At 41.3% G+C, this 18,540-nt stretch overlaps 1 protein-coding gene and 1 long non-coding RNA gene across 4 annotated transcripts in view; both read right to left on the bottom strand.

Moving 5' to 3' along the window:
- The window catches only part of LOC102070703 (melanopsin), a 44,483-nt gene extending 28,433 nt beyond the window's left edge, over nt 1-16,050 (bottom strand). The window contains exons 1-2 of one of the 3 annotated variants that reach the window (XR_012580383.1): nt 13,547-16,050; nt 9,054-9,173 (exon numbers count right to left, since the gene is read on the bottom strand). Coding sequence is in view for 1 of the 3 variants with exons in the window: in XM_074540926.1 (XP_074397027.1) it covers nt 9,054-9,173; nt 13,547-13,597 (171 nt within the window). In the remaining 2 variants the exon portion in view is untranslated. Of the gene's footprint in view, nt 1-7,997; nt 8,283-9,053; nt 9,174-13,546 lie in introns of those variants that run through there. The other 2 variants (XM_074540926.1, XM_014265383.3) reach the window with 2 other exon arrangements.
- Nucleotides 16,051-16,156: 106 nt separating this feature from the next.
- LOC141729134 (uncharacterized) overlaps nt 16,157-18,540 on the bottom strand; it is a 49,469-nt gene continuing 47,085 nt past the window's right edge. The window contains exon 8 of the long non-coding RNA XR_012580381.1: nt 16,157-16,641. This is a non-coding gene — a long non-coding RNA (uncharacterized LOC141729134). The remainder of the gene's footprint in view (nt 16,642-18,540) is intronic.

The following is an 18,540-nucleotide window of genomic DNA, read 5'->3' as shown; positions in this document are numbered from 1 at the left end:
ATATGTCTGCTAGTTGCAAAGCTTTCAAAGGGCATATTTTCATTTCTCTGGAGAGCGACTAAAAGAACTTTAAAATGTAAAGACCTTTCTGGAAAGCACAGAGACATTGCTTTCTAGGTACATCTTCAGCTACATTGCTGAAATCAGTGATAAAAGCCACATTTGTTTATCAGAGCGCAAAAGAAAAAAAAAATAAAATCCAACCCCAAATACCAGCCCAGCTGAAAAACAAACTTGTGTTCCAGCTTGTGTGCTCTCTGCATGGCTTGGGCAGGGATTGGCAAACATGAGGGATTACCCAATGTTCTACAAGTTTTTTTTTATGGAGCATGCCTGCACAGCCAGCCTTACTTTGTGGGAAAGACCTGGTTTCCTCTCCTGAATCTATGCCACTAGAATCAAACCTTGAGGCAATGGACTTTAATTTCAAGACCTGAAAATTTTAAGCCAAGGTACCAAAGGCATGTTTCCTGAGAACATTTCTGTCCCAGTATTAGTGCACTTGTATAATCCACACAGGTAACATTAACGAGGCCTTCACAATATTTTCTTCTACAGAAATTTTATGTTCTATTTAAATGCATCCAGTTCTAGTCTTAAACATAAAAGAACCAAATTCTAACATGGCTTACGAAATTTTGAAAAACAAGCAAATAGAAACCCACTACCAGAAGCTGCTCACACTCAATTGAGTTGGGGGCTCAGTCCATCTTTCCCCTGTCATCTCTCACAGGCTTGCAAGCCAGCGCAGACAGTTCCTTAATGTGACCCCTGAGACACTCACCATATTGTCCCCTTGGCCATAAATGACATCAAAACTGTCTGATGCTCTGTCCAAATGCACCTCAAATCCCAGCCCAAGCTGTACACGCTTGGGCAGGCAGCACACTGAACAAATCTAATCAATGCTGACACTGCATCAAAATTAGCTGTTTGGCCACCAGGGAACAGATGACTGCTAGCACAGTGCAACAACAAAGCAGCAGGCAGAAATCTCAGGACATATATATATCTTATAGCCTTGGAACCTGTTAGTTAAAAACATGGGTGGTCAGAACATGATATGCTAGTTAAGTCCTTCAATATAAGAAATTTAGCAGTCATCATCAGAGAGAAGCTACAGCAAATATTTGTTTTAATCTTATTATGTAGCATATTTTCATACATTATTTTTCTCCTTCTGAGCATTCTGCTGCTAACTGGAGTTCTTTAATAATCACACAAAGTTCACCTAAAAAAGAAATCTCATTGTTCTATGCTTGCCACCTGGGGGTGAGAGTGTTTTGGCCTCACTTGGCTCTGTAACCCTTGGGTATAACTTGGGCTCTTCACCTGAGCTTATCTCCCTCCTCTGCCTCTTTTGAGCTCTTGTATCTCATCCTGCTCTGTTACATCCCATCCTATCTCAGCATCAACAGATGATTGCTGTTCCCATTCCATCAGCCACAGAAGGCTTGTACCAGGATGCTGCTGCTGCAGCCTGCCCACCACGTGTCAAAAGCCATTTGATCAGCTGCCACAGCTGACAAGGCAATGCCACAGCACCCATGGTGAGCCTGGAGCAATCTCTGTCCCACTCCATCAGCCCCAGCAGCATGAGCTCAGCTCCCACATGAGGCTCACGTTACTGGATTTAACAGAAGTACATGGTGAAATATCTGCCTGTCCACAGCTGTTGGCCACACACTGAAATTCTGATCTCTGACAGTGGTTTCTGAGCTCTGCTCTGAGGTTTCAACATGAACTCTGGCTTTTGGACAGCTGAATTTTTATATTTTAATTTAAAAAAAATAAAATTTATTCCTTACTATTGACAGCTGAAAGCACATCCTTCACCAGCCACCTCTGGCCTTATGCACCTTGTCTAGATGTTAGCAGTCTTTTCATTCCACTGTTCAGCTTCTTGAGGAGACCCTCTCAACTGCTACTGGAAGATTTGTGCATGGAAACTGGTCTGAGAAATGTGCCCTGCAGTTTAAAAAGTTCCCATGAAACATTGTACTTATTTTTAAGGACCATGGAAAAAATAACCCATCAGCTGACATTGACTTTTCAAAGGCTGATTACAAAATGAAAGCACATCCCAATAAATCAGCTAAGGCAAGATGTTAACAACTTTTACTAATCCTGTATGGTGTTTCTAATGCTACTTTTTTAAAATACAAACTGCTAATGATTTTCACCAATGTGGTCATTTGGGTCCTGTTGGATTCTCTGCTCTAGAATTCTTCTGTCACCTATGAAGAACTGTGGTGAATGATGAAGGAAATACAATACTATAATAATAGTAGAATTACACTTCTTTAGCTACATTACAATGAAGCTTTTTTACAATTTTTACTGGCTATGCATAAGGAACTGTGGATTTCCCTCTCTACTTTTTACCATTTGTAAAAAACCCACTTCTTCTGCAGGAAATATTCTTAGCTGAAGGTCTGAAACCAGAGACATTCTTCACCAACCAGGGTAATTTCTATACTTCAAAAAGAAATTTTGGTCATGGGTGGCATGGATGAGAGTGGAGGGCAACCCAACTTCTTGATGCCATTTGGTCATTCTATCATGTATATTTGGGAACATGAAAATTGCTAAAAGTAGTCAGATCAGAGCCCCACTTCTCCTGTGTCTCACACCTGGCAGTCTGGCAACAGATGCTTTTAAGAGGAAGAACATGGGGAATAGAGCAAGTGAACACTCAATCTGCTAACTTCAAGCACATATATGATATTAGTACAAACACTGTAGCATTCAGTTTCTGTTTAGATCAAAGAATTGTCTGATCACTCTAAGCTGAGGATTATTCCTTATTATATCTGTTTGTGTCTGTTTGATATCCCTCTGTGCATGGAAGGTGGAGTGTGCAGAAGGCAGAGCCAGACACTTCCCAGAGATGCACAGGGAATGAATATAAAGAATGTCAAAATGTTGAAGTGAGCTGTGTTTGGAGCAGGTGGTAGGACTTGACAACCACTCTTCCAACATAAAATATTCCATAAAGCCAGCAATAAAACCTTCAAAACTCACAGTTAATAAATAAGGGTTAAAGCTATAAGTGAAATGAAATATGATTTCAATTATTTGAAGACATGTATTCTGTCTCAGTAAATTGAAAATCTTCCTACCTACCTTCTGTTACTTTCACAGGAAACTAGGGACATAAAGAGCCAAGTGAACCTAAATGCTGTTTCATACCCAGAGACTTTAGATGCTTTCAATTGATAATCTCTGCAGAGGCAATATTTCTTGCATGGGGAGGCTGCAGTTAAGTGCTCCACTTCATTTGCAACTCTTTTTGCTACTGCGCCTTTAAATCCGACATTAAAAGAATGATTTCCAGAGGTCTTAGGCACTTCACACCTATTGATTGCACTGCTGGCAAAACACCTACTGCTTTCCTGAAGTGCTGAAAACACTCTCTGGTGTTTATCTGCACGGTTAGGTGCCTAAGCAACACAAAAATCCACCTTTAAGGTGTTTTATGATTAATTTTAGAGAATCTAACTGGATCACTGAATGGCCTAAGGCATTTTAGTCTGACAAATTCCCCCTAGACACTCAGCACAAAGCATCTAGCCACCACAGGTAATGGGGATAATCAAGATGACTGGGAAGAGAGAGTTGCTACTGGGTGAAATATGTTCAAGGAGACCGATCTCAGCATCAAAAGGCAAATCTTTATTCCCACATGAAACCTTCTGGCAGCAGCACAACCACCCTTAACTCTCTAAGACAAGAGTAAAACAAACTCTCATCCAGGAAGGAGGTCGTTGCTCCTCAAGTCCTATGGAGGCTGAGGAAGTTACACATTTCTTGTGGATTTAGCATTGCTAAAGGAAGAGAGACCAATGTCTTCAAATGAACAAGTGAAACTGGCTCTCCACTTACAATTAGAAATCTATTGCAACACTGAAGACATTTCAAAGATTGAAGAAACACTTGCAAACTAATACAAAACAGAAATATGAGCATAATTAGAGATAAATTACAGCAAACAAAAGACTTTTAAATTTCTAAAGCACTAAACTAACAAAGCATAAATTGTCACATTTGATGGAAATAGGTGTGTATAGTATAAGTAATGTCTGTACCTCAGAAAATTATCTCATGGCAGTGCTTATCCTGGGAGAATAAACAATATCTTACACAAAAGCAAGCAACTTTGGTTTGGGGAAGCATCAAGACAATTTTGATTTAATGGTGAAGGAAGCTTCATCCTTTCCCTCTGCACTGCACTGACTAACCCACTGAAAATAGGGATGATGCAGTTATTGTAAGGTAGTCCCTTGTTTTAATTCTACAGGCCACTTTTCATGACTCTACAAAAACTAACAAAAATTTTAGCACATCTGTGTTAGGAAACATCATCTTCCTCTCACCCTCATGATAATCTCTGGATATGGGGTAGATTTTGAAGCCTCTCCTACATTGCCTCTGCAATATCAGCTTGGAATCAGGATGAAGTACCAGAACAGAAAATCTCAGCACAAGGCAGCTCCCTTTTCTGAGTTAAGAAGATAAGTGCCATTTACAGAAAAGAACATTTATGTTAAAAAACATATAAAAAACTTTATGTTATAAAGGATATTACAAAAGCCAGCAAAGTAATATGCATCAGAGAACCTCAAAAAACAAACAGAAGTCTAACAAAGCACTGTCTGCCTCAAAATCTGTCCATACTAGGTCTGAGTTCACCTGGACCTTCCTTTGTCCATCCAGCTCTGGAAAAGCATCACATTAAAGAACATCTCTCAATGGAAAAACAGCTAAAGGAACAATTTGCCCACAACAGCTTCAGGGGTAAGAGATACTCAAGTTTCCTCCAGGAGCAAAAGCCCACTGAACACAAATAGTTACTATTAGTTGCAAAATTGCATTGAACTTCAGCAAAAGTTTGTTGCTATTAGTTTTGTGGTATCAAACCCTGAGCTAATGACAGAGTGCAAAGCAATTTGACAACTACTGATTCTAAATACAAAATAATTCTGTTACAAATGGGCTATTTAAATTTTTTAAGCATTGCCCAGGACATCATCAGACTGCTACATCCTGTGCTGTGGAGGAGGGATGGCAAACACTGCAGATCTTGCAGCCCTCCAGCATTTGAGCCATGCTGCCTTCCCTCACCAGCTGCTTGAGGAGGAACTGACTGGCACTTACCTACAGCAGTGCCACTGGAGCTTTCCAAAGTGCCAGCACTGACTCACTAAGAGTCTCCCTGGTGCTCCTGAAGTCACCTTCATTTGCTGTCACTCAACTGGAGTGCAATGGTCTCTGCAGCACCATGGAGGGTGGGACCTCTAATGACAGCGACTGCATGGGGACAACAACACTGCACATTTCTAAGTCATGTTGGCCCTTTCCCTATCATAGTAAAGTCAATTACATCATTTGAGTACTTGCACGAGTTTCAGTACAGAAATTGTAGCAAAAGATACCAGGTATATAAGAAACTATGCACATTATTCTTTCTTAACAAAAGGCAAGTAATTTATTGAGCACTGCATTATTGGTTGCACAAAGTTCAATGAAAGTACTTTGTCCTTTTTTTAATTCAAACCCAAACAAATTTCCTTTTCACTTGAGATCACGTTCTTTTTTAGGCATTGCTAACTTTGCAAAGCACAAAGTAAGCTCTTTCCTGTTGCTTTAGGAGGCTTAGATTAACTGGAGCTGTTTAAATGTTGCCCTTTATGTCATGCAGCCAGCAAGGACTTGGTTTCACCTACTCAGTCATTTCACTGGCAGCACAGTTGTGCTGATGGCAGTCAGTCCAGAGGGATCAGCAAAAATTATAACAGTCCATCTCCCTATTTCTTGGGCATTCTGCTTAGGGTATGTTTAAACTTTGCAAATGCTGTCAACTGAAGCTGCTGATACCATCACCCCGTGTGCCTGGGCTGCTGTCAGCAGGATGAGCTGCAGACTCCCAGCTCAGCCCTCACTGTAACAGGCTGGGCCCGGCACACAGGGTGATCCAGCTGCACAGCAGCCCCAGGCTGCATCCTTGAACCGTGCCCTGCATTCTGCATGTTCCCCATCACATGTTCAGGCACTGACTGCCATCTGCACCAGGCACTTCTGACTGCTGACTTATTTACCTGCCAAGCACGCTTTCAAGTCCCAGTGCCTACCAAAGCTGCATATGAAGTTTGAGCAATATATTTTTATTTAAGCCTTTCCTAGGGTGGCTGCCCTCATCACAGAATTTATAAAGAGTGTCTAGCAGCCCGCAACCAATTTATGCAAGTCAGCCTGGTGCTTTCTCTCAGCTGCATTATGAGTAGCTACTTAAATTCCTTTGCACCTATACACTAAGATTTCCTGCTTTTCAGGACTGAGGGAGTTTGACTTGTACTGCAGCTGCAATGTCTTGCAACTCCATGCTTCTATTAAGTTTGAATAACTTTGCAATTCTCTTGGCTGCATTGATACCAAAGGCTGAACCATCTCATGCAGCAACACTGCTTTGTCACACCCTGGGGGTTTAGGAGTGTGACCAGCCTCGATTAACCACCTACAACAATATGCAGACACACGTCTCTACCCTGGGTCCTGTTTGTGCACTGAATTCTGCTTCCCAATTGCTTAGCCAGGACCTGCTGGACTAAGCAGATCATCTTCAGCAACCACCTCTCTCTCCAGGCTGGCACCCGAGGGCATTGGAAAAACAGGACATCCTAAGGGAGGATAATTTGCAACCTTTCAAGGCAGCCAAACAAAGTCAACCAAATTCCAACTTCAGATCCCTTGATCAACTTACTTGTTGCACTTACACATGATTTTGCACAGCTAAGTTTGTGGCAAGAGAAAGCAATACAGGATGTGAATTAATTGAAAATTTGGTGAGTATATAATGGCAGGGAATAAAACTTGGATTTCCTTGGAAACTTTAGAGAAAATTTAACAGCAAAAAGGGTCACTGCAGTAAAGAAGGGATTAAAAAGACCAACAGAAAATTAAGACCTTTCGCAGTGCCAGAACACAATATTGGTAAATAATTTGCAGTTATGAGTTATATACTCAAATTCCTTTTCATTTGTCACTTATTTATTACCTTAAATGAATTGTAAAAACTCCAACTTTTTGTCTCACATATTCCAGGACCTGTTGCAATGAAACAAAATCCACAACTTCCCTCCCAGCTGCAGTTTCTCCCACAGCATTCCTTTTCTCTTCCACTCTTCAGACTAGAAACAAATATTCTTCATAGACTTCTTTGAATGCCAGGGCTAGGTTGGCTAATAAAACGAAGTCCACACAAGTTAGCAAAGATTTAGCAGTAAATCTTCTGTACTAAAATCTCTACAAAATATTGTAATGGTATAAGGTCAGGGTATACTGGGATAGGGCTGTATGAGGACAGCCCTATCCCAGTATACACAAATTCTTTATATTTAGCTTGCTGACTTATCTCAGTCTTCTGCCTCAAATCATCATAACTAATTTTTAATGCACAACAAAATCCTCTTTTCATTATGAACGTCTTCAAATAATCCTAGCTTAATGTATAAACTATTCACAAGCCTTTCTACAGCACTTCATTTAGGTCACTTTACATTCTATTAATATGTTCCACAAAAGGATAATAGCTCTGAAATCTGCTTTAGGACTTCATTCATATTTCCTTTTCCATAAAAATGTTCCTGCTATTATGGATCAGATCCAATAAGGTTTAATCAGTCAGCTCTTGATGATGCAACAAATACCATCGTAAGCAACCTCCTGCTACACCAACCCCTTGCACAACCACTTCTCCCATCAGCCAAGACTACAAATCAGTCCTAAAAATCTAAACAAAACAGCACAAAGAAAATAAACACACACACAGAGAAAATAAATATAAAAATTCACATTAAAACAACTTCAGTGAGATTTTCCTTTTAAAGAAGAAGCAATCCATTTAAATTATTCCTTAGAAATCGAAGCAGAAGAGAAATGCCCCGTTCCCTCCTCCCTGCCCAGCTCCCACTTGCTGAAGCCTTCCTCCTGGCACGTACTTTTTGGGTTCAGCCGAAAGCATTTCCCTCCCCTCCGCACATCTGCTCTGTGCAGGGCTGCCGAGCTGCGCCTCATCCTGAGGAGCGCTGGAAATCCCAGGCTTTAAAAAGCCGCTCGCAAGCCCCTCCTGGGCTGCCAGGCTGCCAGCTCCGGCCGCGATCGAAGCGCAGCATCGCCCCCAGCAAGCCACACGACCCGTCAGTCACCCTCACTGGCCACACCACCGCTGCTCCAAGTGCAAACAGATGACTTGAAACAAACAAATAAACAAACCCTATCCACACCCAAATACCTCACAATTCAAAAAATAATACATATATACTCATACACACACTCATATATGTGTGTGCATATATATACATATACGTGTATATATGTGTGTGCATATATACATATATTTCTAAAACGGATGGGCAACCAGAGGAGCTCGTTTCCAGGGCAGCCCAGTTGCCTGTCCCTGCCCAGCCCATCCTGGCAGCACTGGAGCCCCTGTGGTGCCACCACCGAGGCTGGGCACCCTAGGAGAGTCAGTCCCTGAGGCTGTGCCTGCTGCCCTGCAGTCCCGGGCAGGCAGCCTGGGATTTCTCTGGCGCCAACTCATGCCCCTGGCCTCTTATGGTTATGCTGGAAGGAGCCTGGCTTTGCCTTCCCTGGAACCCCTCTTTAGGTGGCTGGAAACAGCAGCTGGGCAACCCCCACCACCCCCCTTCCCCAGCCTCTACTGGCTGGCCAAACCTGGCTCCAGCTTTCCCTTTGCAAAGCTTTCCCTGTGCTCCATCCCCACGGCCCACGAGCCCCTTTGGCCAGGTTAGGGTGGCTCTGCCCTGCTGCAAAGGTGAGCAGCAACATGCCTAAGCCATAGCTGGGTTTCTTGCAGGGCTGTCAAGAAACAAGGTATAAAACAAAACCACCTCCCACCAACTCAGCCTGCAGTTACTAAAACTTCATTTGCAGAATTATGCCTTAAACATTCAAGCATTTCCTGTCACAGGGGTGCTTGAATAGCCACAGAAAGTTTACTGAGCAGCAGTGAATGGGTGACAGGAATTTCTTACCTCACATGAACTTGTTGGTGTCATGGTGGTAAAGCTGAGCATTTCAGAGGCACTGGAACATGATGGAAAGAGCAGGGATCTGATGTCAGGCATGCTCTTTGAGAACCCCTCTCTTGTACTCTGGCCAGAAAGACATCAGAAAAGTAGTTAGATTTCTATCCCTATATAATTTTTATTTTCAGTGTATTAATATTTTCCACATACTTGGTTTCAGTGTTCCCCTTTTAAAAGGGGAATGGAAAGGATGTGTGAGAATGAGTTTTGTCTGAAGAAGAAAGGAGAAACTTGTAGAAACTACAATTAAAACAAAGTTCAAGAAACTTACATGCCCCCTCCTTTTAGGGCATGACAGTGGTCATAGCTCCTCAAGAGAATCTTAAAACTATTTCTATCCATAGATTAACCCTTTTAATTCATGGTTTTAAAGATAATAGAAACTGAACTACAAATATAAAACAAGAATGGTGAACATATGGATAATCTGCAAATGCTGGAGAATTCTGCTGAAATCCCTAGACTAGAGGCCTAGATTTCAAAACAAAGTTTACTTTGGCATTTAAGAGCCCAAAGACAAGATGAATATGTTAGACTATAATGGACAGTCAGCCAAAAAAAAACCCAAATCTATTTGGTGAAAACACAGTATAGTGTTATCCATTGCATTATTGCATTATTAAAGTCAAATTATGGTGTCATTGTCATGCATTATTTAGACACCAGTACTGTTTGTTGGTCATTATTGCTTCATCCTTGGGTTTCATTCCCTACTGAACCACCTTGCTTCCATTCAATCATTTGACCTGAGAGGTTCTCCTTCCCTGCTCTGAAGATGCCCAGTTGTTAGCTGCTGTCTTTCAGTCAGTTGTACATTGGCATCTTGATGCTTTACCTTTTAGGTGCACCTCTTGACCTGATCCCTGTGATCCGCTAGCTCTAGATCTGTTTGGGAGTGAACTTCACTTCTTTCCATTACTTTATATGCTCCAAGTTCAAATCCACCAAGTGACACATACATTCAATATTGTTATAGTTACATTTTTTGGGTACCTTACAACTTTTTCCATAAATATTGCCTTTCAGAGGAGAATCTATACACAATACTAGAGCTACTATATACATTAGTGAAAGTTTTAGAACCTGATGATTCATAATTTGTTGGCTAATATTGTTTCTTATCTCTCTTATGTGGTTTAAATTTTCTGTAAGGCAACAGAGATCACACAAGAAATTATCTAACTCTATTATCTCTCTAGCCCTACTATCTATATTATCTATTCCCATATATCTATTATCATGCCCTCTAACATGCACAGGAGGGTTCCTTTTTTTCCTTTCCTTACAGAAGTAGGTAAAATACTAGAAATGCCACTCTCTGAAACCTGAGACCTGAAAATCTGCTCAGATGTTCTTTCTAAGGAAATGCTTTCTTTGCTCATTTTCTTCACTCCCATGTCTGCAAGCTGGAGCTGAAACTTATCTGAGGACAAGCCAACTACATACAATACTTCACACAGCTGGATCAAACTGAACCCTGTCTTCTGTGAGATATTCTGATTAAAGCTAAGAATTGGATGCCAAGGGAAAAGTTAAATGCCAACTAAAGCAAACTTCTTGACACTTCAGATTTGTTTAGACTGACAGGTTCTTGATTGACAATTTAAGTTGGCTCCATGAATGACAGTGTTTAGGTACAACTAAATCTCCAGCCAGGGGATTACTGAATTCCTGTCCCACACATCTCTCTTTCCTGCTTTCACATCAAGATTAGTTTTTCATTAGGCCTTTGTATTTCAGCTGTTTGTAATTAATGCTAGGACATGGGAAAATACAGTAAACCAATCAAGTGAGTACAACCAGACAAAGTGTTTGGACTCACTGGGCTTTATGAACTTCACTTGCATGCTTAAACTCATTGCATGTTTAAATAAAAGCAATGAAAAATCAGTGTCTTAAAACTAGTCACAGAAAACAGATTGCTCAAGTAACTGGAGAAACAGGTAAGGGAAATAACTGCCAAACAAAAGGTCAGATAAAATGCCTGAGACACACTCAAGATCCAGGCGCTAAGTGGTAGCAGTTCTGTGTGCAGATTTAAAGGAACCAACCAAACATTGAACAAAATGCAGGAAAGAAGTATCTGTAGTTGTTTGGAGGTTTTTTTAGGAAAACAGAGCAGAGTGATTTTGGATGAGCAATAGCACTTTACATTTCTATGACACCTTTCAGCCCTCAGGCTCCCAATGCAGTTGGCAAATTTAACAAATTGAAGGACCTTGTCCTCTGTACACCAGAATAATTTTATCTGTCACCAAAGGCATCCCTGGTGGAGCAAAAAGCAGCATCTGTTTAACAGGTTAGATCTATTGTGACAAACACCACACCTCAGCAAAGCCACAGGGAGAGTATAATTGCCAACAGCTGGAATTAGTGCTGAATCCTGGATTAATCAGTTGTTAGAAGAAGTCTGCTAGTATTTCTCCAGTTACCACTGGTGATGATGACTTGACCACAGATCTTGCAAAGCTGCCATGCCCAGGGCAGGCTGTCTCATGACCCAGCTCCTCTGGGCACCTGCCTCAGCATGAGGTGCCTTCACATGCCACAGTCCCCCTCCCTGCAACACTTGGGTGTTATATTCACCAGACAGAGTGAGAGCAGAGAGGGACTGTAAACATTCAGGCACGAAAACAGACCCAGTGGTCAATCAAGAGATGCTGCACACTGAGAAATGTGGAATCATAGAATAGTACAGGTTTGAAGAGACCTTTAGAGGTGCAATTAGCAGGGACATCTTCAACTAGATCAGAGAGAGCCCCTTGAATGTTTCCAGGAGATTGATCACCTCTCTGGGAAACCTGTTCCAGTGCTTTACCAACCCTCATTGCAAAAACTTTTTTCTTATATGTAATCTAAACAAATCACCTTTTAATTTATTTAAACAGTCAACTTTGACCTAAGCCTTCACCAAAGTCATCTTTCCTTCACTGCAGCTGTATTTCTGGAAACACACAAAGTGTCAAAGGTGTTTCACAGACAACAGACTGTTCAAATATGCTGCTTCCTAAGGCACGTGGGAATGACAACAGCCTGACCAGCTCCTTGGAAATCTCTGAACATTGAGATTAGCTAAGCAGGCTAAATTCAGTTATAGACTACTATGTATAATGGCAAAAGGAACAGAAGCACACTGAAAACTCCTCTAGGCTTCAGATTCAGTGGGATGGGAGTGAGCTTCACATTCCGCTTGTCTCACAGTCACATCAGGGGTCTCAGTCCTCCTTCTGTCCCCTAATGGCTACTGATGATGCACTTATGGCTACTGATGATCACTGAAGAGCAAAACTCAAGGTGAGTACAGCATGATTATTAAAAAACTATAAACAAAACAACAAAAACTGGAAGAAAAAAAAAAGTTCAATGAAAACTAAACACACGGCCAGTGAACCTGTACATTTTAGCTTTAAAAAGAAAAGAAAAGAAATAACATAGAAATCCCTTTCCAGATGTGCTGTTGGACCAAAAGACTGTCAAAGTCTGATGGGTAATCCACAGTCACATGTTCATTTTGGGATGGAAGAGAGGTATGTTTGGAAATGTTTTTTGAGCTGTCAAATAACCAACAGTGAAATAAAAAGTGGGAAAATAATCATACGCCAAGAAGCAAAATGGATTTATGCAACAGTTCATATTTTTCACTGTTTTAAAAATAGCCAGCAAGTTGATCCAGGAATTATTCTTGGGACTGTTATAAGCCGCTGTGCAAACACTCAATGCCATCCTGCTGAGCTTCTGACAAGTCTAAAAAAGTCTCACATATTTCACATGGCAGCTGAAATATTTTAATTGCAAAGAAAAACAAAGTGTTAGCATGGATCAGGCCAGCTGAGTGTGAATGAAACAACTGCAGAAACTTTAGGGCTTGGAAAAACTCAAGAAGCTCCTTGGTCAAGCGCTTCTTAGGTAGGGTTGTCAGTTTTTCAAATACAGAACTTCTACAGTATAAGCTAAGCTTTAGGATATGAATGCAGTCAGTTACCATCAAGGTATGGGTTAGACTTAATCACAGAATTAGAATGCAAATTTCTCAGTTGCAGTTTTTGGGGACAAAGAAGAGATCCAACAATGCTTATCTAGGACACATCTTTTGCACAGGTCACTCCTTCGCAAAAATGTAAACCAGTACAAGCTTGACTGTTTACTTCTGCTCCCCCACTAACAGAGCATATGCCAATGGCAGTGATTAATTGGGCATTTCTCTTTTCTTTCTCCTTCACCTCTGCCAAGCCTAGAGAAGTTTTGCTTGCTTTCATTCTGAGTGAGAAGCTGAAGGTAGCTGAGGTGGTGGTTCCTGCATGAACAGGGGCTTCAGCATAATTCCTACCCCCTTCTCCAAGCCCCTTCCCTCACTGAGGCTGATGTCTCTCCTATTGCCTTTTTCCACCAGCAGCAATGAGTTACCAGGACTCAGACACAACTTTCCATCCCAGGCTTACCCTTTTCCAGGGTCCTTCCCATGGAAAGAACAACCCAGTCAAGATCCACATCCAATCTCATTCCTCAGTTGAAGACATCCATTTTCTCAGGTACAGCAAAGGATTTTTAGCCATGGCTTATCATGTTCATGGCCTTTGAAGCTCCTGCTAGTAGAGGGTCCTCGGCATCAAGGCACAGCCAAGGAATGTTACCTCTGCTGGAGACACAAAATGGCAGGGGAAGAAATGCAAATGTCCAATGACCTGAGGGAAGAATTCAACTTCATAATGCTCTGGGGAGACACTCACCTTGGGCACAGAGATCTGAGCTCTTATTTACCACTCCTAGCACTGCTGTGTGCCCTGTGGAAAGGCTGTTTGAACTGGAATGGAAATGGACCTGTCCTAGAACTGGGATCTCACATTAACATTTTGCTACACCACCCATACTGTAAACTTACTCAAAATACAGTCTCTTTTACTTTCAACAGTCAGTTTAAAAACACTTTTCATTATACCAGTGTTTTCCACAGGAAAGACATTCTGATTTTTTACTAACTCACAAGTTTTTTCTCTGGCCTCATTCAATCACAGAATTTTCTCCAACAGCTCATGGAAAAACCCTAAAAGTCACAACTTTTGCTGTCAAAGTCATGGCAGTGACAGTCACACAGATTTTGTTGTTGTTTTGTTATCTTCCATACTGAAGTTTTCCCATTTCTGGTCAAAGGTGACTTATTCCTATAAATAGAAACATTTTCACACTTTAAATGCTTAAAACAAAATCCTTTTGTGTAAAAAGCCAGCCTGGAGGATTTCATCCTGGCAACTGAATGAATCAGTCCCATCAATGCTTAGACGAATAATGAGGTTAAAAAAAGAACCCCAAATTTGGTATTGGCTCCCTATTTCAGACATTCTTTTTTAAAAAGACACTGAAACAAAGAAGCTCTTATAGGCCCTCAGTTCCTACATGACAAAGGATGGAAGAATATACCTGGATGTAAAGCAGCTATGACCCACATGTCCTTGAAGAGCGAGAGGGACAACTGTTCCAACCCAGAAGGAATACACGTTAGGCACTGGCTGTGCTACTGCCCTGAACACTTAGCAGAAAGTGCTGTGCCCTGTTAAGTGCTGGCTCCAGGGGCTCCAGCCCAGCCCCTGACATGGCTCTGATGGTCCCTGCTGACACGGTGACAGGGGCTCTGTGTGTGCTCCAGGTGATGCTCTGCCCTGTTCCAGCCATGGCACTTTGCAGAGCACAGGGAGGGAGCACGTGTGGTGTGACCTTCCTGAGCTCAGCCCTGCCCTCACCCTTTCAGTGATCAGACACCAGTTCCAGCTCTGCAGGAACCTTCAGTGTGACCCATTCCCATCAGCCACCTCCTAAACCAGGAGAATTAAAATCCAGGTTCCACTGAAATGAGATAGCAATGTGTTTCAGATCTCAGAAACATCTCAGGATCTTTTTTGCATCTGTGATGCAAAAAACCCCATAATTTCTTCAGCCATTTCAGTCCAAATAATCCTCTGGTTTGAATTGCTCCTCAGATGACATTGCCCTAAAGCACTGGCTGAACCAGAAAAAAAATTAAATTTAAACTACAAACTTGTTTAAAAATTTGGCTTGAGTCTTGACTTGAATATCCTCAAGACTCAGACAAATAGCAAAACCATTGCTGATTCTTACCTCAGAAAACAGAAGCAATTCCAGTAACTGAATTAGATGTATAGCAGTACATTCATCCTGAGGTGAGAAGAAACTTGAATTTCATCTCTGCTAGAAAAAGAAGCCATCACTAATACCTTCTGGATGGTAATCTCACATGTGAATCTGAGACTGGTTTTCAAATGCAGGTGCTAAGGAAAATAAATATAAATAGTCTAATCTTTCTTTCAAATGGGGTCCTCTCTGACTTTTTATCTTCAAAAATTTCAGTTCTGTTCCAGAAAAAAAGAAGGAAATGCTATTTGAAAGCAGTACCTCAGAAAAAGATTTCATACTTACATTCACTGGGTTTTTCTCCAGAAGAAAGAACAGAAAAACCTGTTAATAAAAACCATGTTCTTCCCTTTACCAAACATTCTCTGGTCTAAAATTCCCTCTCTTTCAGACTGAGATAATTTCTCGGCTTTCCTGGTTTAATGCCACATGAGATCCTGTAATCCCTCTCCCATCTGGTACAGAAGTCATCAGGAGGCACTTACATTCCTCATCAAAACAAATATTATTAAAAAAACCTCACCACTTCACTAAAATGAAACATTTCAGACAAAACCCCTTGGCTTGAGGGCAGGGCATACAAATGAGGAGACTTGATGAGCACCACAGAAGAAGCTGGAGAGGCACTCAGGAGTCTGGGCTTCTTCAACCACCTGGTGTCCCTCTTTCCTTTGCAACAGGTACTCCCACAAGTAGCTTCTTTCCCACATTTCTCACAGAAACCATAACACAAATCACAAATGTACATGTTTCCTGAAAAGGAAACAAAGTTTTGCTTGGTCTAGAAACCACTAACAAAGAAAGCTTTGAAATCAGGTGTTTTTTTGTTTTTTTTGGTTTTTTTTTTTCCTAAACGTACAGTGAGTAATGTAAAATGAATGTAAAAACAACAATCTGCTCTAGGGACTTTCAGGAATGGATACTTTTCCCCAAAGCTTCTGCTCAAAACTGCAGGGCAGAGAATCAGACAGAATAAGATATTAAAACAGCAGGGTAAAAGGACATTTTTGTCAGGTGAACTACATAGGGCACCTTAAGGGACCATTTAATGTTTGATTGAATGAGGTTTTGAATTTCTCCGAAATGCTTTAAATAGAGTAGATTGTTTTGGGGTTTCTATAAACCATAATTTTATTTAGAAATACTACAGTAAATTTTGCATTAGAACTATAGACAGGTCAGATCACACACTCTCAACTTCTCAGAGGACCCTCATGCACGTGCACACATGCACACACTTTGATAAAAAATTGATTTAAGTCAAAAAATATTTCCTGATATAGGGAACAGTCCTCATTGCTCAAGTTAACTGTACCATTACTGATCATTTATTCTGGGAGTTAAAATTTTGAGTTCTCCATCCAACTTCTCAGCTCAGGGGAAGGCTGGCCTACAGAAAAAAAACCACTTTTTCATTCTTTCAGAAGCATAAAGGGGTGTTAGATTATAAAGTAAGCTTTGCCACAGTTAAACTCATGAAATATAGCTGCATATTACAACATATAAACAGTATTAAATAAATTCTTGAGTTTCCTTATTCTTGTTAAGCTTTTCCCAATAGCCCCAAGTACTCTCCCCACCTTTATCCCAAAAGACACAAAGAATAGGAGCTAATGTTTCTTTGTCAGAGCTACACTCTGGTAACAAGGAACATTACTTTGAGGCTTAAACACTTTAGCAACAGCTACGCTTCTATATTTATAGATGAAAATTAAGGAAAGACCAGTGAGAAACCAAAAAATCAGAGAAAAAAAATCTAGTTAGACCATCCATTCTCTCTTGCCATCTCCATGAGTCAGAATGGCATATTACCATCCAAGTAATCACTGGAACCACTCAACTGGAAACAAGAAATAATCCCATTTGCTTCAGGAATCAAAGCAGCCTATAGCAAATTCTGTCTGGCAGAGAGCATAGGTTTGTGAGCTTTCAGGTATGTTTAGAATTGCAGTATTTTGCCCAACTACACCATTAAATTCAGTGTTGCAGCTCTGCCAGGAATCAGCATCTAATGCTGAGGAAAAAAATGAGACATCTCATTCAGCATCACAGCCACAGTGTAGCTTTGGAAGTCAAGGAGGGAAAAATTTCTGTGCTTAAATGGCAAGATTTGCCACAGTTGTTTTGTTATTATTAAATTAAAAAATTAAATCCAAAAGTCACTTCATCCATCTCAGACTTGTAGAGCTGAATGTCAGCAAATTTGGATTTGGGATTTGGTATAATACACAGGAGAAATATTAAGTTGCTTTTAAGCAAAAGCTGTTGATACAAATACAGTTTTATTACTCCTCTTGTCAGCTTCCCTTTCAGCCTTTGGTCCTGAGTAATAAATCACTTCAGTCATGGAACCAACTGCTGCTGTTATATCTCAAGCTTCCATTTGGCTTATCTATTTCTGTTAGGATAGTAAGAACAGAAGTTGGTTTTACAACACTGATCTTTACATGTGCATTAAAAAACCACCTTTATTGCATTTTCTAAGCAGAGATATTTGTGGGCACAAATCACCAGGATTTGGCCCTTACTTTGAGAGACCCGCTCCTTCTTGTTCTATATCCTTCACTCGGTTCACTTTTTGAAAGTCTGCCCAACACAAAGCTGTACTCTGCAACGCACAGGACCAGGTAGATAGGAAAAAACCTTTGAGATTGTCAAGTCCAACAAACACCACCTTGTGAGTTAGACCATGGCACAAAGCACCACATCCAGTCATTCCTTAAACACCTCCAGGGATGGTGACTCCTTCGTCTCTCTGGCTAGTCTATTCCAAAGTCTAATCACCCTTTCTGTTAAGAATTTCTTTTTTATATCTAACCCAAACATCTCCTGGCACAGCTGAAGACTGTGTCCACTTGTCTTATCACTGGTTGCCTGGGAGAAGAGACCAGTGGCCACCTGGCTACACCCTCCTTTCAGGGAGCTGTAGAGAGGTGACAGGGTCACCTTTGAGCCTCCTCATCTCCAGGCTAAAGACCCCCAGCTCCCTCAGCCACTCCTGATAGGACTTGTGCTCCAGACTCTTCATCAGCTTTGTTGCCCTTCCTGGGAGATGCTCCAGCACCTCAATGTCCTTCCTGAACAGAGGCACCTTGAACTGGACACAGGGCATGAGACCTCACCAGTGCCAACAGCAGAGGAGGAATCCCTTCCCTGTTCTGCTGATCATTCCTGGTACAGGCCAGGATGCCATCAGCTTTCTAGGTCATCTGGGCACACAAATCAGCCTCCTGAATATGCCAAAGCCTGCCCCCTGCAACTGAGGCTGCATCTTCTCCCTTTTCTTGTT

The sequence above is a fragment of the Zonotrichia albicollis genome, chromosome 5 (assembly GCF_047830755.1).
Source record: "Zonotrichia albicollis isolate bZonAlb1 chromosome 5, bZonAlb1.hap1, whole genome shotgun sequence".
In the NCBI taxonomy this organism is placed as follows: domain Eukaryota; kingdom Metazoa; phylum Chordata; class Aves; order Passeriformes; family Passerellidae; genus Zonotrichia; species Zonotrichia albicollis.
Note: the sequence above shows the minus strand (reverse complement) of the source record. Positions and strands in the feature narration are given on the sequence as shown.